Source organism: Canis lupus, chromosome 1 (assembly GCF_011100685.1).
Source record: "Canis lupus familiaris isolate Mischka breed German Shepherd chromosome 1, alternate assembly UU_Cfam_GSD_1.0, whole genome shotgun sequence".
Taxonomy (NCBI): Eukaryota; Metazoa; Chordata; class Mammalia; order Carnivora; family Canidae; genus Canis; species Canis lupus.
This window is the reverse complement of record NC_049222.1, coordinates 92,070,031-92,095,266: the sequence shown is the minus strand read 5'-3', so window position 1 is coordinate 92,095,266 and position 25,236 is coordinate 92,070,031. Positions and strand designations below refer to the sequence as shown.

The following is a 25,236-nucleotide window of genomic DNA, read 5'->3' as shown; positions in this document are numbered from 1 at the left end:
TTAATTTCTGTTCATCAAATAAGTTTTGGATACCGTCTGTATGCTGCACACTCAAGCATTTCAGGATAGTTCAGACCCTGAAAAAGCTATTTCCATTCTTACTGCAAAAGAAGGTGGTTTCACTAGGTTTGTCTTATAATTTTATGGTTCCATATTGATATTTCAGTGCATTGTCACCAACAGGTCTCAGGTTGTAATAGCTCTGAAAGTACTTAAAAATACATTGCTGGCTCATAACTATTTTCACCAGTGAAGAGTATGCCAAGCTGGTAGAAATTTAGTGTTACAGAAAATTGAGTATATAATTTTTAAGCTATAACTAAAAGTTAATTTTTCTTTTTTAAGGACAGGAAAGTGATTGTGAAAACGATGAAGACTTACATTGAAAAGGTGGCAAATGTAAGTATAATAAAACCACAATTTGGTATCTTCTTGTTTGGTTTTGGCTTTTCTTTTAGTTGATTTTAATAATAAAATGTAATCATGTCTATTAGAGAAAATTTGAAAACTTTAGAAAATTGCCAAGAAGAAAATTGTTCATTGTTTTATTAGTCTTTTTCTATGCATATGTCTGTATTTTTATGATATTAAATTTACACTAAATGAGATTTCTCCTTTAAAAAAAAAAAAGATTTTATTTATTTAATTCGTGGATGACACAGAGCAAGAGAGAGAGAGAGAGAGGCAGAGACACATAGGCAGAGGGAGAAGCAGGCTCCATGCGGGGAGGATCCCAGGATCAGGCCCTGGGCTGAAGGTGGTACTAAACCTCTGAGCCACCTGGGCTACCCAGATTTCTCCTTTTTTTATTTAACATTCTATTGTGACAGTTTTCCATTTTTATTAGATATTTTTTGAAGACCTGATATTTACTTCTTTAAAGAATCTGTCCAATTATGTTATTAAACATGGAAATTACTGCCTGAAATAAATTTGTAAAGTCAGTAGAGAAAGTTCTAGTTGTTAAGCTTTATAGTTCTTTGGAATCCTTTGGAGATTCTGTAATAGCTCTCCTGATGAAATTATAGAGGATATGAGATTTTTCTGAGGGATTAATTACCTCAAACAAAAAAAGGCTTTTTTGTGTATTTAAATACTAAATAGTTTTTCTTATAGTATTTCTGGAATATAGTAGTAAACATTTTTTCATTTTTGAGTTGCTTTATATATTTAAGTTTCTCATTTACGGGTCAACTAAAATGTGTAATGGGGCTCCTGGGTGGGCTAGTGGCTGAGCATCTGCCTTTGGTTCGGGTAGTGATCCTGGGGTCCTGGGATCAAGTCCCGCATCGGGCTTCCCACAAGGAACCTGCTTCTCCCTCTGCCTATGTCTCTGTCTCTCTCTGTGTCTGTCATGAATAAATAAATAAAATCTTAAAAAAAATTAAATAGATGATAACAACTATTTTCTGTGAATCTCCAATGAGAACTACTAGCATCTGATGAATACTTGAAATATAATTTCAAACACAGATAATTATTGGTGCTGCGTGACCGTGTACATACCTGTTGTCTTTCTTAGGGCTGGCAGCTAGGGAGAGTGCCATCTGAAAGGCAGCTCACTTTCCTGTAACAAAATGAAAGAAGAGATTGTCTAGTGAGTTGTTTCCAGAGTATGACAAGGTTTCATTATTCATTAATTTCAAGGGTTCCTTCTAAGGAGGGGAGATAATAAGCCATGGATTTGATTTGTGGTTATTTAGAATTGTTCAAATTTCCAAATATTGTAGAGTCTTGACATACTCCTATTTCAATCCTCTTAAATTATTAAAGACTAATATATGGTCTGTATCTTGAGAAGACCTTATTTTGTGGAATTGGCTGTGGTACTCCAAATTTCAGTTACATCTGGGTGGTTGATAGTGTCATTCATTTCATCGGTGTTTTTACTGATTTATTTATCTTTGGCTAGTTCTGTCAGTTGCTGAAAAGTGTATTAAAAGCTCCAACTAAAACTGTAGAATTGTCTTTTTCTCACTTCAATTCTGTTCCAGTGTCACCCAGAAATATTTTGTATTTGGGCAGAAACATGTAAAAAATCAGAGACCAGTGGTTGTGTTCTATATGCACATTGTTCTCTATTTGATTTCCTTCACCGAGTTCACCTTAGGGGTCATTTTATTTCAATATATATATACATTTTATCTCATTCCTTTTAATGATTAGATAATATTTCATCATGTGATGTACATAACTCACTTAACCAGTCCCTGCTGTTGGTCCCTACTGTAGTTTCTAGTTTTTTAAGTAGTCCTCAAGCACATATGCTTTGTGCATTTGTGGAAGCACACCTCTAAGATGAATCCTTAGAAATGGAATTATTAAATCAGAAAATACATGCCTTTTAAATTTTTATAAATGTTAGTTGCTCTTCAAGGAAATTCAACCACTGTACGTTCTCACCAATGACAAAAGAAGTGTGCCTGCTTTTTCCCAAGCGTTTGCCTAATTAGTATACTAGCAGGGGTTTTCACTTTTGCCTAGGTGATAAATGGAAAATAGTATTTCATTGTTTTAATTGTTGTCCTTAATTAATGAGTATTATTTTATATGCTTCAAGCCACCTGTCCTTTTTTTTTTTCTGTGAAGTGATCTTTTTTTTCTTCTTCTGTGAAGTGATTTCGTGATTATGCCCATTTTTAGGAGAGGGTTGGTATTCGTGTGGTAAAGATATTAGACCTTTGTTATTTTTCTCTGTTTATTTCCAACTGAAACATTATTACCTGCCATGTTCTTTAGACCTGGCTCTGAATAAGTGTTACCAGAAGTCAGATACCCTCTCAAAGTATGAAAAGAAAAAAGATTGCTATCATTATGTAGGAGACAAAAAGAATATGCCATAAGCTCTGAGAACACTTTGCCTCTTTTTTCATAAAATATAAGTTCTTAAACTTCAGAACAATGTCAGTATCACAGAAGTAATCCTGTTATTTCAAGAGGTGACCATTGTGAAAATCCGTGTCTGTTTTTTGATCTTGTGCTATTATACTTTCTAAAAGCAGTTACTTTTCTCTTATTCTCATGGTATCTAAGTATATTCTTTTAGTTTATTTTTTTAGTATTCCTATTCTAATTATAGGATTATTTCAAAGAAATTAGACAATATACAAAAGAAAATGAAAAATCATATATAATCTTTTAACCCAGAGGTGACAATTATATTAGTGTTTTTCCTCCCATGATTTTCTTTGTATGCATATTATGTATATTTTGTATCGTGTGTGATTATATCTGAGTATATATACTTTATTTTTCATGATTGGAGTTCTGCATATATATACTTCTACATTCTTGAGCTTTTTTTTCCATTTTCACCTAAAATTTTGTAGTTTGATTTTCTATTTAATTTTTTTTTGTTTGTGTTAAGATTATTTATTCATGAGAAACACAGAGAAGAGAGGTAGAGACATAGGCAGAGGGAGAAGCAGGCTCCCTGTGGGGAGCCCAGTGCAGGACTTGATCCCAGGACCCCGGGATCATGACCTGAGCCAAAGGCAGATGCTCAACCCCTGAGCCATCCAAGTGCCCCTAGTTTAATTTTCTTAGTTATATATTAACAGGATACCATTTGTGAGAGGTGTTATTATATCCTGGTTAAAAAAAAAAAAAATGAGTCTCAGCTATTTGATATTGGAGAATGTGCTTTTGTTTTTCTTTTCTTTTTTTTTTTTTAAATCAATCTGGAATATAATTAACTAAATCCTGATAAGAGGAAGTTCCTTTGAATGGCTTTTATCTGTCTTTCTATTATGTTGGACAGGTGTCAGGTTTATAGCCTTTATAAAGTGCCTCCTTGGGTGGAATAAAAAAGGATACATTTTTCTAACTTTTCCTGGCTTCCATTTCAGGGTCAGTACTCCCATTTGGTCTTACTGGCGGCCTTTGATTGTATCGATGATACTAAGCTTGTGAAGCAGATAATCATATCAGTAAGTAATTCTGATGCTCTTGAATATAGATTAAATTGATCTATCTCGTTTGCATCTATGTCCATTTGATTTCACACCTGTATGTGTAAAGACGTCGAAGTATGCTTTCTGCCCATATTTTGTTATTTTTTCTTTTTTTTTAGTTGTCTCAGTTCTATTTTGGGGCATTTGCTTTTTTTCTGTATAAACCACAATCTTGTAACTTGCTATTAATAATATTTTAAATTTTCAAAAGATTGATTAAATTAGGATAACCTAAAGGTTTTTATATATTTCTTTCTTTTAAAGATTTTCTTTATGAAAGAGAGAGGGGAAAATGAATGAGTGGGGGAGGGGCAAAGGGAGAGGAAGAAGTAGACTCCCTGCCAAGCAAGGAGCCAAATGTGGGACTTGATCCTTGGACTTCAAGATCATGATCTGAGCCGAAGGCAGATGCTTAACCAGTGCCCCATAACACGACTTTTAGATCATATGATGTACTAAATGAAAAATGAGAAGTGCAGTGTTCAGGTGTCATCAGAAATTTATTGTCATAGTAATTCTTTTTTTTTTTTTTTTTTTTTTAATTTTTATTTATTTATGATAGTCACAGAGAGAGAGAGAGAGGCAGAGACATAGGCAGAGGGAGAAGCAGGCTCCATGCACCGGGAGCCTGATGTGGGATTCGATCCCGGGTCTCCAGGATCGCGCCCTGGGCCAAAGGCAGGCGCCAAACCGCTGCACCACCCAGGGATCCCCTGTCATAGTAATTCTTAAGTTACTCAGGAACTCACAGACAAAAGATGTCCTTTCTCCTCTTCTCCCTTTGGAGAAATTACCTTTGCACAGTTCCCCAGTTTATCAGTGCATCTGTGCTGGATTGAGCTGGAGAAGAAAAACTGTGTTGCTCCTTAGAGCTTTCATGAAAGCTTTTTCAGAGTCCTATTAAAAATTCTTTCTAAAATTTACAGACAAGCTTCCTTTTTTTCATTTCAGCAGTTCCTTCTAGCGTGGTACAATGACCACAGGCTGGTAATAATTAAATGCAGTTCATTTAACCCTAAGTTTGCCCTCGGAAAAATTGTTATCTTTTTGCTTAAAAGCATTTCAAAGTAAAAACTGCATTTTTCAATACTTGTCTCTTTTCTGACTTTCTTCCCTTCCTATCTCTGTAGTGTGCCAGTGGCGTGGACTGTGTGATAGGGGTTGCCGGGGTAAGGATAAGCAGTTGCAACATTGGTGGCAGTGACCAAAGTTAGGAACACTTTTAGAAACCGTATGATCTGTATAGACATAGATTATCCATCTAGACATTACACAGACCTTTGTTTGATATGCATAGATAGGGCCCTTAGGGAAATCTCTGTCACAAAAGCTACTTTCCACCATCAGCGGGGAGAAGCCTTATGGATGTTCAGAGAGAGACTTTACCTGTCGGCATGTGGTGGTGCTGTGGCCTCTCTCTGCAGCCTCTCGGGAATAGCAGAGCTGGTGTAGAGGGAAAATGGGCCAGCTAGTGCAGGATCCGGTGCCAGCTGTAGGTCCCAGTGTGTGTGAATTTCTCATGCCCTTGCTGTCATGTTCCGACTTTCCTCTTGACTGTTTTAAGATTGTGATGACTTTCTTTGGGATGGGATTGTGGGAAGAAACAAGTTGGCAAGACTTTTCATGTCACAAACTGAGTATTTTGGCATGTTCCTTGTGACTTTATTACCCCTTTGACTCCAATCAATAATGATTGTTTTTCATTCTGGTGACAGAGATGTGAGGCCATAAATTGGCAAAATGAATAAAGTTGTTTCACAAAAATGGAAACAGGCTGGGCTATTGAAAGTTTGCTTTTGTTTAATATTTTCACGACAACTAAAATTTGCATAAGTGTTCCAAATGGATTTCAAGAGAAACCAGACTTCCTTTAGGATTTGCCACAATTGTCTGCTAGATTAATTTTTTCCAAACATGCATCCCACTTAAAGTTGCCATTGAAACAGCTTTAATTCCTTATGCTTACTGATTTACTTCCCACAACTACTTGGGCTACATTCCTGATGACTTTCTCATACTTAAGGCAGCTTTCCCTGAGAATGGCCTGATGTGCTGAACACTCACTTCTAACAGACAAAAATGCTCAACAGGTTCTCTGTATCATTAAACTATAGAACTAGTAATAAAATTCGGAAATGCTAACTGCTCCTGCAGTTTTTTCCACCACCACAAAACCTGTTCCAGTATCCAGTGCTTTTTAAAAATACCCAGTGCTTTTTAAAAATACCCAAGGAAGCATAGTATTGCTAGTAAGCATTCTGTTCAGGGTAACCAGACTTCTTGAAACGTCAGGTCAAAATTACAGCCTGATCAGCTGAGCCTTCATCATTTCCCACCCACTTTACTTTTCCAGAATAAACATGCTTATAAAACTTGATCCGTTTACCCCTGGAATTATTGTTAGGATAACAGCTGGTTTGACAGCAGTGTTCCTCTGAAGAGGAGAGAAGTACCCTGACCACTTGCTGTCTGAAAGTGATTAAGTATTGATGTTTACTTTAAAATATGTTCTCTACAGAAAGGTCCTAAGAATAATACAGCAAACACTCAGCCTCCCACCATCTGACAAAGAAGTAAAACTTGACAGAGACACTTGGGAGTTCAGCCCTTTTGTGAACCTGTCCCTGATTGCATATCTCACTCTCATGGTGATGAATTCTGTTATTTATTGTTTGTGTGCATTTTCTTACCCTTTCACTATATATAGATGAATATGATACTGTTTTGCATGTTTACAAATTCTATAGAAGTGATATCTTCTATGTTTTTTTCTATGACTTGCATTTTTCTTTTGGTGTTAGGTTTGTGAGCTTCATTGGGCTCAGCAAGTCTTTTTTTAATAAAAGGCCAGGTTGTAATTATTTTAGGCTTTGTGAGCATTATATGATTCTGTCGCCTATTCTTGGTTGGTTTTGTTTTTAATGACCCTTTAAAATATGAAAACCATTTTCATCTCATAGGATGTGTGAAAACAAACTGCAGGCTGGATTTGACCCATGAGCTGTGGTTTGCCCACTCTGTTCTAAATCACTGATTTTCAGTGCCAAATAGTGTGGCATACTACTATGAGTATATGGTAAATTATTTTTCCTTTTTTCTGTTGGTGGAGACTTAGATTGTTTACAGTTTTTAAAAAATTGACATTTTCATTATTTTTTGCTATTCAAATTTTATGAGCATTCCTGTATGTCTTCTTGTTTTTCTAAGGCATTTACTTAGCACAATCGATGGGTTGTCAGATACGCTGCACATACGTTTATATTATGTAGAGTCATGTGCCATATTTCCCCCCCAGCCACTACAAAACCTGTTGCATTATGCAGTGCTTTTAAAAATAGCCAAGACAGCTTTCTGTTGCTAAGCATTCTGCTCAGAGTAACTGGGTTTCCTGGAACGTCAGGTTGAAATCTAGCCTAATAAAGACTCTTCCTTCTCTCTTTTAAGAATAAGTGCCAGTTCAGTCTCTAGATACTTTTCTGTGGTCTCCTAGCTAGCCCGGGTCTCCACCACTCCTCGCAGCTCTTGTAGTTTCTCTTTGCCATCATTCATTTAGCAGTTGATCATGATGTGGCCTGGGGCTCCCAAATATAGACCCTTTCATTGATCAGGCAGGTAAAATAAGAGGTGGGCCAGGTGTGAGGGGTGGGCTGTGGGGAAACGAGGCTGGAGCTACCAGTCCAAGGTGGTAGCTGCCAGCTTCTCGAATCTGAGCTTCATAGTGATAGATTCTCTTGTTTTTGCTTTTGTTGACCTTTCATTGTGGTAAAATATACATAATATAAAATTTACCATCTTAACCTTTCCCCTTTTTTTTGCACACTTTTTTTTTATTGAAGTAAAGTTGGCATACAATATTTTATTAGTTCCAGGTGTACAGCCTAGTGATTGGACAATTATATACATTACTCCATGTTCACCACAATAAATGCAGTCACCATGGGTCACCATACAAGGTTATTACAATATTGTTGACTCTGTTTCCTATGCTGTACTTTACAGCCCTGTGACTTATTCTTTTTTCTAAAGTAAAATAAATGGCATAAATACAGAGAACAAACTGATAGTTGCCAGAGGGAAGGGGGAGGGTGTGGTTGACATTGGTGAAGAGGACTGAGAGAGAGAAACTGAGCCATCTTAAGCATTAAGTTCAGTAGTATTAAGTGTCTGCACATTGTTGTGGAGCCATTCTCCAGAACTTTTTCATCTTGGATAACTGAAATGACACTCATTCAACTGTACCTTCCAGTTGTTCCATTATAGTCAGAGAGGTATACCTCTGGACGAAATCATGGTAGTTTTAGAAGAATCTCTTAAGGGGCTGCAGTCCTTGCCTACTCCTCTTCCTTTTATACTTAACCATTCTTTGCCTCTCATCTGTATTTTTCATTTTTTATTACATTTCTGTTGCCTCTTTGCACTAGATGTTGGCTCCCTAAGGTTAAGGCTGGTGCACATCTCTTTCTGTCCCCACACGCTGCCCCGCAGAGAGATGTGCACACCATAGGCTCTGTCCTCAGTATCTGAACTGCTTTCTACACGTCCTCTTCCCACTGAAAGTGCCAGAAGTGCGCTCTCCCCCTGCTTCCAGTGTGGGGAAGAGCAAGAGGAACCCTTTATTCTGACCTTCACTTTTCCTTTTTAAAAGGTAGTTGTTAAAACAGAAATGCCTGTGAATTTCCTAAGGGTCCAACACAAGGAGGTCAGAACTTTGCAAACCTCTTCAGAGGAAGAGGTTTAATCTTCCCATGCTCTGCTTCAGTCCACATGCCTGCTCTAGAGTGAAGCACACAAAGAAGTTAAAACAAATGGGTCTTGTGATTTTCTCTGTTAATTCTTATAAGAAGGGGTAGCTACATTGAAAACCTTTAAAATTGAACCTTTGTTGTTGAGGTTCTCCCTCTCTCGAGGATGCCAAAATCATGACCCCAACAGCTTTACTTAATCTCTCCAGTTAAAGATCCTGCAAATTGAGAGGTGTGTTCTTAATATGGACATAATTACTTGATAGTTTTTCAATTTGCAGCATGGATTTTTCTCATTTGCTCCTGGTAATGACCCGGAAATCAGGCAGGTGTATCATTTCCTTCTATAGATGAGTGAGTTGATATTCAGAGGAATGAACAGATTTGCCAAAGGCTACATAGCTCGAACTCAAAGATTGAGTCAAGCACACAGTCAGCTGTACCATAGCTAACCCTTACCTATTTCTACATGTTACTATACTCATTACTCATTAGTGTTTTTGGGGGGGGGGGGGGTCATCCAGAAATTTCTCTCCTTTCTGTCTAATCCAGGTTAAAAAGAAGTGAATTAGTACTCCGTAATACAGCCATGCTCATACTGCTTTATTTTCTCCAAAATGAGTGTCTTTCATGATAGGAAAGCTGAATGAGAGTGAGGTGGAGAGAATTAAATGATATCACATTTTTTTAAAGTGGGAAGGGGTAGAGGGAGAAAGAATCCTGAGCAGGCTCCACACCCTAGCAGATCTCCATGTGGAGCCTGACATGGGGCTGGATCCTACAACCCAGAGATGATGACATGAGCTGAAATCAAGAGTTGGATGCTTAACGAACTGAGCTACCCAGGAACCCCAAATAATATCACATTTTTAAGTAAAGATTTTTTAGTTTCTTAGGATTATTAGTTTATAAGCATCGCACCCTCTTAAAAACCTTAAATGAGCATAAGTTTAGATTCTGAATTTTTTAATGACAAACTGAAAGGCAGGAGAAGTTCAGTGAAACTGGGGACTAGTCCCAAGTAGTACTTATACTTGGATTTTGTGTGTATTTTGGAATTCCTAGCTCCTGGTGTTGAGGTGGAACCCTTTCTGCCAAAGCCCTGTGCAGTATCTTAACCTTTCAGTGTAGCCTCTGCAGAGCAAGTTAGGTACATTGAGGAATTGCTGGCTTTCTGCTCCCCTTTACTTCTTCACATGAAGGGAAAAAAATGTTAATTAGAAATAGCCATTTATAGTTCTTTACTGCATACTCCCCTAGCACTTTGTTTTGTTGGTTTTGTTTGTTTTGTGATGTTTTTTTTTTTTTTTTTTTTTCCCCAAGAAGGCAATTGTTGTAAAGGTACTATATCCCAAAGTGGTTTTTCTTAAGGACAGCAGAGTTGGCAGGGGGTGGGTTAATGATCATAGAAATTGGCATAAACTATCATTTTTACTCTCTTCTTTCAACAAAGCATATGTCTTCTTTTTTTTTTTAAGATTTTATAATTTTTTTTAAAGATTTCATTAATTTATTCATGAGAGACACAGACAGGGAGAAGCAGGCTCCATGCAGGGAGCCTGACATGGGATCCCAGGTCTCCAGGATCAAGCCCCAGGCTGAAGGTGGCGCTAAACTGCTGAGGCACCCGGGCTGCCCACATCTGTCTTCTTTTATGAGCTGGTTAAACCTTAAATAGGAAAAGTCATACTAAAAGTAGCCTATATTTGTGATACTAAATGCTTCATTATCAAAAGTACACCTACTGAGCTCATTTTGGGACATGTTTCCCTTGAGATTGCAAAAGAACTCCCTCTGCCATGATAAAGTATGTTCCTTTTTTTTTTTTGGTCTTCCCTTTCTTACTGAAATTTTAAGTTCTTTTTCCCTGGGTGGTTTAAATTCATACTCCTGTCGGGTGGTTAGATCTTTTGCACCTCTTCTCTGAAAACGGTTTATGTTTGGGGAAATCTTCATATGTGATCTTAAATTTCTTCAAAAGTAAGAGAGTACAATGGAGTTTAGAAACATGGGAACAGGCAGTCATGTCTTGGGTCAACCATGTCCTGGATGAGTGACCTTCACACATCTACCACAAGTCACTTACCTAAAACTTGGGCTTCTTACTAGTAAAATGAAAATAACTATAGTCCTTCTGTCATGGTGTTATGTAAAGTATTTAGGATGATGAATATACTGCTCTCAGTATTGGGTCTGACTTCTGGTAAGCAGTTTAACAAGTGTTAGCTGCTATTAATTTTAGGAAGCACAATATACTTTTGTGCAGAAAATGAAGGGAGGTTAGGATTCTAAAAACAGAACTATTTTGTGTGGAATCTGGAGCTGCATTGCAATTTATTGTCATAAATTTTGTAGTATTGGGATCTCAATGACCAACTTCATTTTTAGCTTGGCTCCTTTGCATTAACTTAATCTCATTGTAATCAGAGAATAGCAGATCTGAGTGTATGTTATCTCATGGAGAATTCTTTCCCTGAAATCAAGAGACCAAGGCTAGTCAGAGCCCTGCCACTGACATGCTGTGTCATCTGGCAAGTCTCTTGTCCCCTTCATAGGTTCCTCATGTGTAAACCTGAAGAGTTGCACTGAATTCTTTCTGTGGCCTTAGCCAGTTCTGCAGAATCTGTGCTGCTCAAACATGTATGGCTTGGAATATCTATTAGGCTTGTTAAAAGAATTAGGAATGTTAGAGGGGAAAAAACATGATTTTTTTCTGCTGTAGATTCTCTATTAAGAATAAGGAAAATTTTTTTTTTAAGATTTTTTTATTTATTCATGAGAGAGACAGAGAGAGAGAGAGAGAGAAAGAGAGAGAAAGAGAGGCAGACACACAGGCAGATGGAGAAGCAGGCTCCATTCAGGGTGCCCGAAGCTGGACTCGATCCCAGGTCTCCAGGATCACAACCTGGGCTGAAGGCGGCACTAAACCGCTGAGCCACTCAGGCTGCCCAAGAATAAAGAACTTTTTAAACGATGACTTTTCTGTGTGGAAACCTCAGCACATTTACGCAGGAGCTTAGTTGGGGTGGGGGATGACATTGCCTTTGTTACTTCAATTCAGACAACTAGAAAAGGAGATCATTGTTCTTGGGAAGTTGATTGGAAATGCCATAGAGTGTAATTATTTGTAACTGTTCCGTGGACTCTTTCTGCATGGATTCCCCCTGTTTTTGTTTTCAATGTAAAACTTAAGCAGCCTTCATTTGCCATGAGTAAGCAACTAACTTTAAAAGCCTTTTATTCACTTGTTCAATGTAACAAAGTTCCTTTATCTCTCTTCATGTATGTCTCAGTGGGTAAATTCTAATAGGAGTGTTCTTCATCGATGCTGATTCTACATGTACAGCAGCTGCAAATTAACTGTATCTGCTCAGTGACCCCAGCAAGCAGTGTCCCTAATGATAGTGGCCTAAGAACTATTGGTCATAGTGAATGAAGATAACTCCTTTAAAGATTTTTTAAGTCCTTGAGCTCAATCAGTATGTAAATAGCTTGCTCAGTAATACTGGTCACAGTCCAGAATCAGTTCTGTATTCTGAGTGTCAGTCTTTTGCTTTAATGACAAGATTTTAAAATTAGCTATGCATTTTCTCTTAAGTACATGGGGGAAAATAGGTAAGCATGGATTCTCCTGTACCCTTTAGATTTCAAATGTACATTTTTTTAAGGACATTGATTCATTTTTTGTTTCTATAATTTTACAGGAAATTATTAATTCCTTGCCTAACATAGTAAATGACAAATATGGAAGGAAAGTCCTGCTTTATTTACTAAGCCCCAGAGATCCTGCTCATACGGTGCGAGAGATCATTGAGGTTCTACAGAAAGGAGACGGCAACGCACACAGGTAAGAAGAGTAGATTAGCTGGGGAGCCCTTTGCTCCTCTGCTCTGCTTGCTTTTTTATTTCGAGTAGGTAATGTTTCCAGAAATCTGCTCATGCATCCATACCCTGTATCGTGCTTCTCTGTCTAAATCTCAGAAGGTGAATCCCCTCTTTCAGCCTGTAGTTTGACATTTTTGAAGTTTTTATCTTGAAAAGGAAATAAAAAGTATCATGCCAAAAGAATGCCTTTAAGTGCCTCAGTGTATGTGGTTTGGTTTGATTTTGCTTTATTTATTTTGAACTGTAGCAATTTTTTTTAAGGTTCGTTGTTTTTTTTTAACTCATTTATAGTCAACATAGTGTTAGATTAGCTTTGAGTATACAGTGTAGTGATTGAACAATTCTCTACATTACTCAGTGTTCATCATGATAAGTGTGCTTTTTATTTTTAAATCCACTTGACCTATTTCACCCATCCTCCTACCCATCTCCCGTCTAGTAATAACTGTTCTCTAGAGTTGTCTGTTTTTTTTTTCTTTGTTCATTTGGTTTCTTAACCAAGTGAGTGAAATCATACAGTATTTATCTTTCTCTAACTTCACTTTGCATTCTACTCTGGATCTATGCATGTTGCAGATAGCAAGCTCTCATTCTCTTTTTATGGCTGAATAATATTCCATTATATATATATATATACACACACACACACATACACATACCACCTCTTCTTTATTCATTCATCATTCTCTCTCTTCATGTATGGATGGATAATTGGGCTGCTTCATAATTTGGCTATTGTAAATAGTACTGCAGATAAACATAAGGGTACAGGTATCTTTTCAAATTAGTGTTTTCATATTCTTTGAGTAAATACTCAGTAGTGGAATTACTAGATCATAAGATAATTCTGTTTATAATTTTTTGAGGAATGTCCATCCCATTTTCCACAGTGGCTGCACCAGTTTCATTCCCAGCAACAGGGCACGAGGGTTCCTTTTTTCTCCACATCCTCACCAACACTTACTGTTTCTTGCCTTTTTGATTCTAGACATTCTGACCAGTATAAGGTGATAAATCATTGTGGTTTTGATTTGCATTTCCCTGTTGATGAGTGGATGTTAAGTATCTTTTCATGTGTGTGTTGGCCATCTAGATGGCTTCTTTGGAGAAATGTTTATTTATATCCTCTGCCTGTTTTTAATTGGATTCTTTGTTTTTCTGGTGTTGAGTTGTGTAAGTTCTTTAAATATTTTAGATATATAACCCATTATCAGATATTATCACTTGCAAATATCTTCTCCCACTTTAGGAGGTTGTCTTTTAGTTTTGTCTTTAGTCTTTTATTTCCTTTGCTGTGCAGAGGCTTTTTTATTTTGATGTAGTTCCAATAGCTTATTTTTGCTTTCCATTCCCTTGCCTTAGGAGACATATCTAGAAAAAAGTTGCTATGGCTGATGTCAGAGAAATTACTGCCTGTGTTCTTTTCTTGGATTTTTTATGATTTCCGGTCTCACATTTAGGTCCTTAATCTCTTTTGAGTTTATTTTTGTGTATGGTGTAAGAAAGTTGGTCCAGCGTCATTCTTTTACATGTAGCCATCCAGTTTTCCCAACACCATTTGTTGAAGAGACTGTCCTTTTCCCATTGGATATCCTTGCTTCAATCCTTTGTTGAAGATTAATTGGCCCATAATTGTGGGTTTATTTCTGGGCTCTCTGTTCTTTTCAATTGATCTGTGTGTCTGTCTTTGTGCCAATACCATGCTGTTTTGATCACTACAACTTTGTAGGATGTCTTGAAATTTGGGATTGTGATACCTCCAGTTGTGTTCTTTTTCAGGATTGCTGTGGCCATCCAGGGTGTTTGTTCCATACAAATTTTAGGATTATTTGTTCAAGTTCGGGGAAGGAGGATTATTTTGATCGGGATTGCATTTAATCTGTAGATTGCTTTGGGTAGTATATGAATATTTTAACAATATTTGCTCTTCCAGTCCATGAGCGTGGGTATCTTTCCATTTATTTGTGTTATCTTCAGTTTCTTTCATCAGTGTTTTATAGGTTCAGAGTATAGGTCTTTCACCTCCTTGTTTAAGTTAATTCCTAGATATTTTCCTTTTTTTGGTGCAGTTGTAAATGGAATTAATGTTTCTGCTACTTCATTATTAGTGTATAGAAATGCAACAGATTTCTTTATATTGATTTTGTATCCTGCAGCCTTTCTGAATTCATGTATCAGTTATGGTAGTTTTTTGTTAGAGTCTTTAGGGTTTACTGTGTAGTATCATGTCATCTGCAAGTAGTGAAAGTTTTACTTCTTCCTTACTGATTTGGATTCCTTTTATTTCTGTGCTTGCTTCAGCAGCACATATACTAAAATTGGATTCCTTTTATTTCTTTATGTTGTCTGATTGTTGAGACTAGGACTTCCAGTACTCTGTTGAATAATAAAAGTGGTGAGGGTAGACATCTTTGTCTTATTCCTGATCTTAGGGGAAAGCTCTCAGGTTCTCATCATTGAATATGATGTTAGCTATGGGTTTTTCATCTGCGGCCTTTATTATGTGTTGAGGTATATTCCCTCTAAACCTACTTTATTGATGGTTTTTATCATGAATGGATGTTCTGCTTTGGAATGGTGCTGGCCCTGGCCCCTGTGAGGGCTGCTTGCACACTGCCACAGCTTGTGACACAGCTTTGGATGATCTCTGGCCAAGGGCGTTTGGAGGAGGGAGGTCTGTAAAAGAATGTGGTGTGGAGCTGTAGCGTTAGCAAGGTTTATGCTGATCTACTTTGGGAGGGGCCCTGGAGCTGAGGCCTAGCTGGGGGGAGTATGTTGGCAGACATGCTCAGGGGTGGGGCACGCTATTTGGTTAAATCAGGTGGAGAGTGTTGTTCAAGTTCCAGGTGTTAAGCCCTATGGATTATAAGAACTCATGAAATCATTCCCTGATGAATTTCAAAGCCAAATGTTATGGGGACTTGCCTTCCCCTTATAGGTACCCTGTGCATGAGATGCAGGCTTGAGGACTCTTTCCCTCCCTTCTCCATGCCCACTGCATCCCTCCCTCCTGTGGACAGTCCCAGAGGTCCTTTTGGCTCCCAACATGTCTCCATCCTTCCTACCCTCTTCAATGTGGCCTCTTCTCTATATTTAGTTCTGGAGACTCTGTTTTGCCAGTCCTGTGGTCATTCTCTGGGTTATTTACACTGATGTGGGTGTTACCTAGTTGTATCCATGCGAGGAGGTAATCCTGAGGTCCCCTACTCTGCCATCCTCCCTGGAAGTTGGTTTCACTTTAGCATCACATAATGAAGTATTCTAGAGAGTAGAGGCCATTAAGTGGTCTAATTCTGTCTTATAATTTATTGTTGCTCTTGTTTGGGTTTTGGATTGGTTTGGGCTGTTTTGGTATTACACAAGGCAAAGGTCACTTATTAAGTGCTTGTTCTGTGCCAGGCACTGTTCAGATGCTGGGGGCACAAAGATGAAAGACCGATATCCCATCCTTAAATTGCTTATTACCTGCACCCACAATAGAGATAGACAAGTGCAGTAAATTTGACAAAGACTGTTTGAGGCCCTTAGAGGTTTTTGTGATAATAAGATCACTGTATTTCTTTTGCCATTCATCTGACCTTAATGCTTCATTCACTGTGTTCCGACAGTAAGAAAGATACAGCGATCCGCCGACGAGAGCTCTTAGAGTCCATCTCTCCAGCTTTGTTAAGCTACTTGCAAGGACATGCCCAAGAAGTAGTATTAGATAAGTCTGCATGTGTGTTGGTATCTGACATTCTGGGAGCTGCCATTGGAGACGTTCAGCCTGCCATGGATGCCATTGCCAGCTTGGCAGCGACAGAGCTACATCCTGGAGGCAAGGACGGAGAGGTAATGGCTGTTGCAAGACAGGTGGAAAATGGCAGTGTCGCAGAAACCCCAGGCACTGAGAACATTGCTTTCAAGAGAATTTTAATGCTTGTTGTCTGAACTCACCCCATCCTTACAGCACATCTGATCATTGTGAATTCAAAATCTGGTGCCATTACCACACCATCTTTCTCAGAATCATCCTGTGACTTCATATTGCCTACAGAGGAAAAACAGAATCTTCTTAATGTGGCTCTCTGTTGTCCATAGTTGGCCCCAGGCTGCCTTTCTAGCATAGCAGAAATAGGCAGAGGGAAGAGCACGTGCTCTTAAATATGTTTTGAATTTGCTTTGGATTTTGGCGCCTCTCTGCATTTGCACGTGTCTTTCCTCAGCCTGGATGCTACCTGTGTCTCCATTTTGCTGTGCTGTCACTATAGAAGGCCTCACTCATCCTACAAGCTCCCCAGGATCCTTCTCATCAAAGTCTTCCCCCAATTCCCTCACATTAAGAAAGTCTGCTCTTGGGCATCCCTGGGGGCTCAGCGGTTTGGCGCCTGCCTTTGGCCCAGGGCGCAATCCTGGAGTCCCAGGATCAAGTCCTGCATCGCGCTCCTGGCATGGAGCCTGCTTCTCCCTCTGCCTGTGTATCTGCCTCTCTCTCTCTCTCTCTCTCTCTCTCTCTCTCTCATAAATAAATTAAAAAAAAAAAAGTCTGCTCTTTCTGATATCTACTGCCTATGTTATTTGGCCTTTGAGTAACTCTGCCTTACATCTTAAGTTCATTGATTTCATGCACCTGATTTGTGTGAGGCAGTGGTCAGCACCGCTCTCCCCGCCCCCTCCCAAGAGCTTACTGTTTTATTTGAGCACGTTATTTAAATGAAGATGTGCACAGATAATGACCTGAGTGAGGACTGAGATAAGTGCTGTGAGGGAAACCTATGGGTTCTGTGGGACTGTCAGAAAAATGGGAGCCAGCGTGTCCCCAGGAAGGCTTCCCTGAGGCAGTGAAAGCAACATCTAGACCAGTGAATTGTAGCTTAACAAAGAGTGGCAGAAAAAAGATTGTAGGCAGAGGGAAGAGCACGTGCAGCAGTCTGAAGGAAGAAGGAAGCTCGGCTTGTTTGAGAACAGAAGGCTCGGGTTGAAGGTGGGAGATAAGTTAGCAGAGGGAAGAGGAAGGCAGAAGGCAGACCGTGCAGGGGCTTTGTCCTACACTAAGTTCTTGATGAGCAGGTGTGTGTGTGGAGCCTACTGTTTGCTGATGGGGCCATGGATCTTAAAGAAGCCCTGAACCCTGACTCCGAGAGCAGAGCAGATTGTCAAACTGGGAAGATGTACACATAACGAGTTTTCTCCTTAAGAGATTGAGCCTGTTGTCTCCCATGCTCATTAGGTAGAGAGCTCCTACGTATGTGGGACCAGTTAATATTTAAACATCATTCAGCACCAGCTTTCAGTGTTTCTGCTGTAACGTTGTGTCCCATAAGTTTACGTGCACCTCAGAACTGCATGTTGCATCCTGAACAGTGGTGATCATGATGTTGAGATGAGCACTGTGCTGGTGCTGTTCAGCTGGGAGCTCCTGAAGCTGAGCCTGAGTGCTTTTTAGTGGCTGCCTTGAATATACATCCTAATTTAAGCCTAGGGCTTGGACTAGATCGCTGGTCTCTCCAGGTATTCATGGTCATGCTCAGTAAAGACCTCCTAAGCATCATGGGACTTCCACTTGCATCCTTACCTGTGTGTGTCAGAGAACAGATAGTAGGCCAGGGCATGGCTGAAAACAGCTTTTTGTTTTCCTTATAGCTTCACATAGCAGAACATCCCGCAGGACACCTAGTTCTGAAGTGGTTGATAGAACAAGATGAGAAGATGAAGGAAAGTGGAAGAGAAGGTAGGCTATAAAACATGAACTTATATCTTCAGTGAAATTTCCTAAACCCTTCCCATCCCTGAACTGTATGCCTGCCATTTATGGTCACATGAAATTTGTTGAGTGTTCAGAAATAGTGTCTATGGACAAGAAATGATTTAGTGCTTGCAAGTAATGCTTTAGTAAATGCTGAAAATTTATGTCCTGGCGTCCTTTAATTTCCTTTCTCTTCCCCACCCTCCCTCATTTCCTCTCCTCCCTAGCTACCATAGACTTCAGACCTGGCGTGGTCAGGGCCCTAAAATGCTATTCTGTTCCTTTAGGGGAATGAGAGTTGGGGCAGGGAGACATTCGTGATTGTCACTACCCCAATTGAAAAGCAAGATATTTATTTCTAGTTTGGAGGAAAGGATAAACAAAATTAACCTCATGAGAATTTGGAACTAATACCTATTTAGCATTGAAATACATGTGACCACAGAGCAAGCTAGTCCTTGGCCTTTGTGATTTTCACAAAGTGTTGAAACACAAAGTGTTGAAACAACCCTCACAGCTGCTCTGTGGAAACTCCGCTTTCAAGAGAATGACAGCATCTTTTAATCTAATTAAAAACTTGTGTACCATTCCTTTCTTGGTCCTGCCTTTGACCAGACTTTCTGTTACTAAATTTGAGCTCCATCCAGTATTTTAGCCACTAAGGAGATTTCCCCCACATTGAGTTGGAACAGTTTGGGCTTTCTGTCACTGTGTCTGAAAAAAATGACAGATCTTGAATTTATGTCTTGAGGCAAGTTGCAGTTCTAATGGCTAGTGAGGCCATCAATGGGGCACTTGAGCTGTCACTTCTCACTGTGCCTTTAAGAGTAGAGACTTGAGGCTGTATATCACCGCACACTTTATAATAAAGGAGAAAGCTTCTTGTAACAAATTTTGAAGAAAAATAACGTATTGAATAATCTTATACTAAGAAGTTGGTGCACAGTCGAGCTGAGTTTGTGTCAGAAAAGCTCTCTGGCTTGCTTTCAAAATCCAAAGAATTTTCTAGTGATATTTTTCCTTAATTCAATTACACTGACAGCCCTAAAATGCTTGTAGGGACCTGACATGTAAATCCTATTCATGTAGCACCAAATCAGTATGGGTGTAACTGTCTTGGTTATCTGTTGCTGTGTAACAAGCTGTTTCAGAGCTTGGTAGTTCTCAACATCAGGTCAGGGTTTGGTGGAGCTTGGTTTTGCTCTGCTTGTAATTATCTGGGGCTGCCTTGCTTGGGCTCAGTGTCCACCTGGATGATGGCTGGCACTGGCTAAGTCCAGCAGCCTCAGTCCCACTCCCTGGACTGCTTGGGCTTCCTTCCAACATGGTGATTGTGTTTTAAGAGAAGAAAGCAGGTGCATGGTACTTTTATGATTTAGCCTTAGAAGTGATGGAATGTAACTCTCTTGGCTAAGTCCGTCACAAAGGCCCACCAGAACTCAAAAGAAGACATTGATTCTACCTCCAGGTGGGGGTGGGGGGTGTGCAGCATTCTAGAAGAGGGCCCAGGACAGGAAATACTGTCCTGGGTTGTGCTCACCTTTGGAAAAATGCTGTCTCCCTCATGAGATGATTACAGTCTTGACTTCACATGTGCCATGAAGAGCTAAATAGCATAGGGCTCTTGGTTTTTAAAAGGTCCTCACACTTGGGGATCTTTGGATGAATTATACATACTACCGACCCAAGATACTGCCTTCAAGATAGGTTGTCCATACTTCCATCTGCTCCAAATCATAGCTTTCAGAGTTTCTCCTTTGCCAAGAATTAGTTCACTTAGCTGTCTCAGCGAATAAAATATACCAGGAACTTGGGAATCTGATAATAACAAATGTAATAATAACAAAAGATGAATAATATTTTTGATGGATATAAGTCTAGCTTTGTGGAGAGAAATTACCAAGTGTCAGCCAAAACAGTCACCTGACCATTGGTTGTACTCATGGCACCTTCCAAGTGAGCATTTTCCACAAGGGAGAACTTGATTTCATCCAAGCATGAGGTGCTACTATCAAACATTTACTTCCTGAATACCTTTCAGGTCAGGGTTAAATCATTAAAGACTACAAAGACATGCAAACACAAGCAAGCAAGCATTTTATAAGAATTCATTGTTTGTCTTGAGTAATTACTGCTAAACTTGGACCAGAGTTGAAATAAATGGCTATATTTAAAACACATTAAATAAATTGGAGCTGGAACTTTTAGTGTTAAGGGAGATTGAGTGAGAACTCTTTTTATTAAAACATACTTACAGATTTAAGGGCAGTAGGGAAGGAGATGAGTTTAACTCTTGTATAATGTTTACTGAGATTGTCTATGTTTCAGGTTGTTTTGCAAAAACACTTATAGAGCATGTTGGAATGAAGAACTTGAAGTCCTGGGCTAGTGTAAACCGAGGTGCCATTCTTCTTTCTAGGTACGTATCATGGGCACCTCTCTGCACAGGGCCTCCTCCTGATGCCTATTCACCCAGAAGATACTTGCTTCACCTTCTTTCTCCATATATCTGATTAATTTGTAGAAATCCCTTTCGCTACCTCTTTCTTTGTTCCCCAAATTATGGAACCCTCCCACACCCAGTTATTATTAATTATGTCATTCATAGGATTTGCCAAGTATATATGCATTCTGGAGCTTTATTTTTGTCATTATTACTTATCTCAAAAAAAAGATCTATAATAACTAGTTCACCTATTGGTATTTAGCATTTGTTGGCTTAAAATACACATTATGAAATGACAAGCCATAAACAAGTCATTAGTTCAGCTAATATCACAACTCCTAACATGGTCCTCACTCCTATAAGCCTATTGTAACCCATTTCCACCATCCTGAGAGACAGATGCAGAAGAGACCACATCACTTGTTTTTTTTCTCTTTAAAACTTTATTATTCTTATATATTTTTTACCTTTTGGTCTCCTTTATCCCTATTCACTCCTCTACCCTCCCCAGCCTCCCCCAAACACGTACTTCCTGCTTCAGTTCTCTGTATTTCTGAGTTTGGTTGGTTTGGGGGACTTTTTGTTTTTCATTAGATTCCACATATAAGGGGCACCTGGGTGGCTCAGTTGGGTTAAGTTCCTGCCTTTAGCTCAGGTCATGATCTCCTGGTCCTGGGATTCAGCCCCAAGTCTGTCAGGCTCCCTGCTCAGTGGGAAGTCTGCTTCTCCCTCTCCCCCCCTCCCCCAACCCTGCCCTTGCAGGTGTGAATGCACAGGTGCGTGCTCTCTCTCAAACAAAAATTTTTTTTTTTTTTTTGAAGGTTTTATTTATTCATGAGACACAGAGAGAGAGAGAGGCAGAGACAGGCAGAGGGAGAAGCAGGCTCCATGCAGGGAGCTCGACATGGGACTCAATTCCAGGACTCCAGGATCAGGCCCTGGGCTGAAGGCAGGCGCTAAACCGCTGAGCCACCCAGGCTGCCCAAAAATCGTTTTTAAAAAACAAAAGACTCCACATTTAAGAGAGATCATACAATATGTGTATCATTTGATGATCTCACCACATTTATGGCTTTGATCAAAATTATAATTGTGTTTTTGATGGATTAGCCCTGTCCTTCTTAAAACTGTGACAAAATTGCTTTTTTAAATCATGACTAGGGATCCCTGGGTGGCGCAGCGGTTTGGCGCCTGCCTTTGGCCCAGGGCGTGATCCTGGAGACCCGGGATCGAATCCCACATCGGGCTCCTGGTGTATGGAGCCTGCTTCTCTCTCTGCCTGTGTCTCTGCCTCTCTCTCTCTCTCTCTGTGACTATCATAAATAAAAAAAAAAAAAAAAAAAAAAATCATGACTAACTTTACATGCAGTTTTCTTAACTGATATTCAAATATTCCTAAAAGGATTCTGGAGGCATTTGCTAGTGAAGTCTGCATGCTAATTGTTTATTTCTAATTAAAATGGTAGAAAACTGATGATTTGTGAATCGAGGCGTGAGCTCCACTGGTATATTGTTCTCCAGAGTTATGTCAAGTTTATAATTCACAGGTCATTGAGACTTCAACTTCCATGGATGTGAAACCCTTCTATTAACAGCATCCATTTAAAATAGATTTGTTTGTTGTTGTGCAGCAATCACTGTTGATTTGCTTTTCTCCCTGCTGTGTTACCAAGGTTTGGAAAAAGAGATATCAGTCTTAAATGTGAATTTCCCAGTGTTTCACAGTGCGACATACCATGCGGTATAATCTACATTGTTTGTAAATGTTGCAAGTCTTCATTCAGTATATAATTTGACTTGGAACACATATACTCACAGACACACTCCTTATGGGCATTCATTTCTTCCTTAGATCAGGATCTCCAAATATGTGGCTAGTGCAGATAATTTTATTCATTTCTCATTAAAATTAATTTTCCAGTCGATGGTGAATAACCAGAATCCTTTAGCTGAAGCAGGGCCTTTTTTCACATGAATTTCTTTACCAGGCATCTAGAGTGTTAACACATACTACTGACATATCCTTTCATTAACAGTCAATTAACTAAAAATTCAGCCATGCCATACAATTAATTTGTAAAGATTGCTCATCGATCATAGCTCCACTTAGGTAGATTTCAAACATTAGAATTGTACTACAGGTTTATTATGAAACGCTACTAGCACATAAAATGTTTGAGGTTCTAAAGGGAAGTTGAACTACAAATGACCTAATAATTGATGAACACAATAATCAGTTTTTTGTGGTTTTAGAATATTGTCATGTGCTTGACTTGTTTGGTAAAATTCTCTGCTTGTTTATATTTTACTTCAAACTCGTGCAGTGTTTTTCTCCCCGAGTCCTTTTTACAAAAAGGCGTCCTGGGTGAAAAAAGAGTTTCAACCTTGTATGCAGTCTGAAAAATGACTCGGGGAAGCAGAATTCTGTAGCATTTAGATCGTCATGAGCTCTAGGCACACTTCTGGGTTCCAGTCCCAGCTCACTGTGTAGTTGTGGGCAAATTATTCAGCTTCTCTGAAGCTTAGTATCTTGGTTGTAAAATTGGATTCATGATAATCACAGGTTGTTATGGAGACTACATGAAATGGCATATATACAGTGCTTCGCATTATGTCCAGTAGGTGTGTTCAGCAACTAAAACTTTTATTACTACTGTGCATTATGTGACTATGTGCCTAGCCAGTTTAGAAAATAAAAACTACCTGGTGAGTCACAAATCCATTAAGAGGTGCACTTTTCAACTTTCTCAGCTTTGCATGTGGCGAGCTATACTTGTTGCTTGTCTCCTGCAAACAGCAGGATGCTGCTTGGTGCTGTTAACTTAACCCTCCTCTTTACCCACATGATGGAAGTTCTGAGGACCAGGGGACTTTGGGAAATGTCAAGTGAAATGTTTTTAGGATGTGTTTCAGAGGTCAGCATGAAAATGTGGTCAGGAAGAAGAGGGAAACCAGGAGATTGAGCCCTGGCATTCTGTGGTCAGATGCCTGTGTCCTAGCCCCTGCTTGAAGAGAAAGCGGCCTCCCTGTTAACCAGCCTCCAGGATTCCATTCACTTGCGGTGATAGAGCACTTCAAAGTTTCAGAAAGCAGAGTAGACTTGTTTGCGGTTTTAATGGCTCTTGTTTATTAAGTGCTTACCAAGGGTCAGGCTCTGGGTGCTCCAGGTACAAGATCATTTGAGCTTCACAAAATCTCTCTGAGGTAGAAGGTGGATTGTGTTGTTGATCCCATTCATAGGTCAGGAAATAGTCTTAGAGAATTTAAATAACTTGCTCCTGGTTGTACTGTCACTGAGTGGCAGAGGTGGATTTCACATCTAGGCCGTGAAGCTCCAAGGTAAAGCTCCTCAACCCTTCACATGTTTTAGCTACAGAATAGAGTGGGCCTGCCTTCCTACCTCTCTGGCGGTCCCTCCACCTTTCCTCCCTGCACCCATACACTTTGTGCTAATTCGGTCACTCAGCACTTCTTGGCCATCTGCTCTGCACATGTGGTGCCGCAAGATAAAGAAATAAAACACAACATTTCTGTTCCTGAGTTTATCCGGGTGGGGAAGGGAAGATAGAATACACGCAGTAAATATTTTTAAGGTGGGGTATTAATCCTGGGATAATCACAGCGAATGTAGGCCCAAATCTTTATGGTGGTGAGTTGCTCCTGCCTTGGAGTGACTCTCCCAGCAAGATTATAGAATGTTTTCTGTTGATGTGGTTTCACAATATAGGCTCCCAGCCCCCATTCATTCATCTGGTCAATTTAAAAGATGTATTTATAATTACAGGACTTGCCTCACAAATCAATGAATCGTTTATATACCTTGCGTGGCAAAAGTAATTGCAGATGATTAGGGGTTTTTATGAAAGACGACTTTTTTGTTTGTTAATCTGTGTCTTCTCTCTTCAGCCTTCTCCAGAGTTCTGATCACGAAGTTGCACACAAAATCAAGGCTGGACTGAAAGGCCTCATTCCCACACTGGAAAAAAACAAAAACACCAGCAAAGGAATAGAAATGCTACTTGAAAAACTGGCGGCATAGTGGACACAGTTAAGAACAAGATAGAATCATTTTTCCTCTTCTCTTTTCCCAGGGTGGAAAAGAAGGGCTTGGGTCCACCTTTCTGGGAATCTGGGTGCTCAGTACGTGCTTCTTCTTTGTATAAGAGTCTATTTATAAAACATTTTCTAAAAATGGCCTCTCTCTCTTTTTTTTTTTTAATCCCAGCCAACTCCTCTATCATACTACTGAGCAAATGAAATGTGAGGCGGTAACGTGAGAGGTTTAACCGTCCTAGACAGTGGAACCAACCAGATACATAGCAGGTAGGAGCATGAGTTGATTCAAGGGAGAAGACGTCACCAGAAGCAGTAGTCTGAGAAGGCTTCACAGAGGAGGTAGGGTTAGGGGACTGTGAAGGAAGGCAGGGCAAAGAAAAAAAGGAACCCAGGGGAGTCTGGTGGGAGAAGGGAGCAGAAAGTGAATTG

At 39.5% G+C, this 25,236-nt stretch overlaps 1 protein-coding gene across 1 annotated transcript in view; it reads left to right on the top strand.

Annotated features, from left to right (window-relative positions):
• Positions 1-24,946, top strand: part of PUM3 (pumilio RNA binding family member 3) — a 39,253-nt gene extending 14,307 nt beyond the window's left edge. The window contains exons 11-17 of the mRNA XM_038527173.1: positions 346-399; positions 3,849-3,929; positions 12,400-12,542; positions 16,189-16,411; positions 18,203-18,290; positions 20,634-20,724; positions 24,658-24,946. Coding sequence (XP_038383101.1) covers positions 346-399; positions 3,849-3,929; positions 12,400-12,542; positions 16,189-16,411; positions 18,203-18,290; positions 20,634-20,724; positions 24,658-24,790 — 813 coding nt within the window. The 3' untranslated portion in view covers positions 24,791-24,946. The remainder of the gene's footprint in view (positions 1-345; positions 400-3,848; positions 3,930-12,399; positions 12,543-16,188; positions 16,412-18,202; positions 18,291-20,633; positions 20,725-24,657) is intronic.
• The last annotated feature ends 290 nt before the right edge of the window (positions 24,947-25,236 follow it).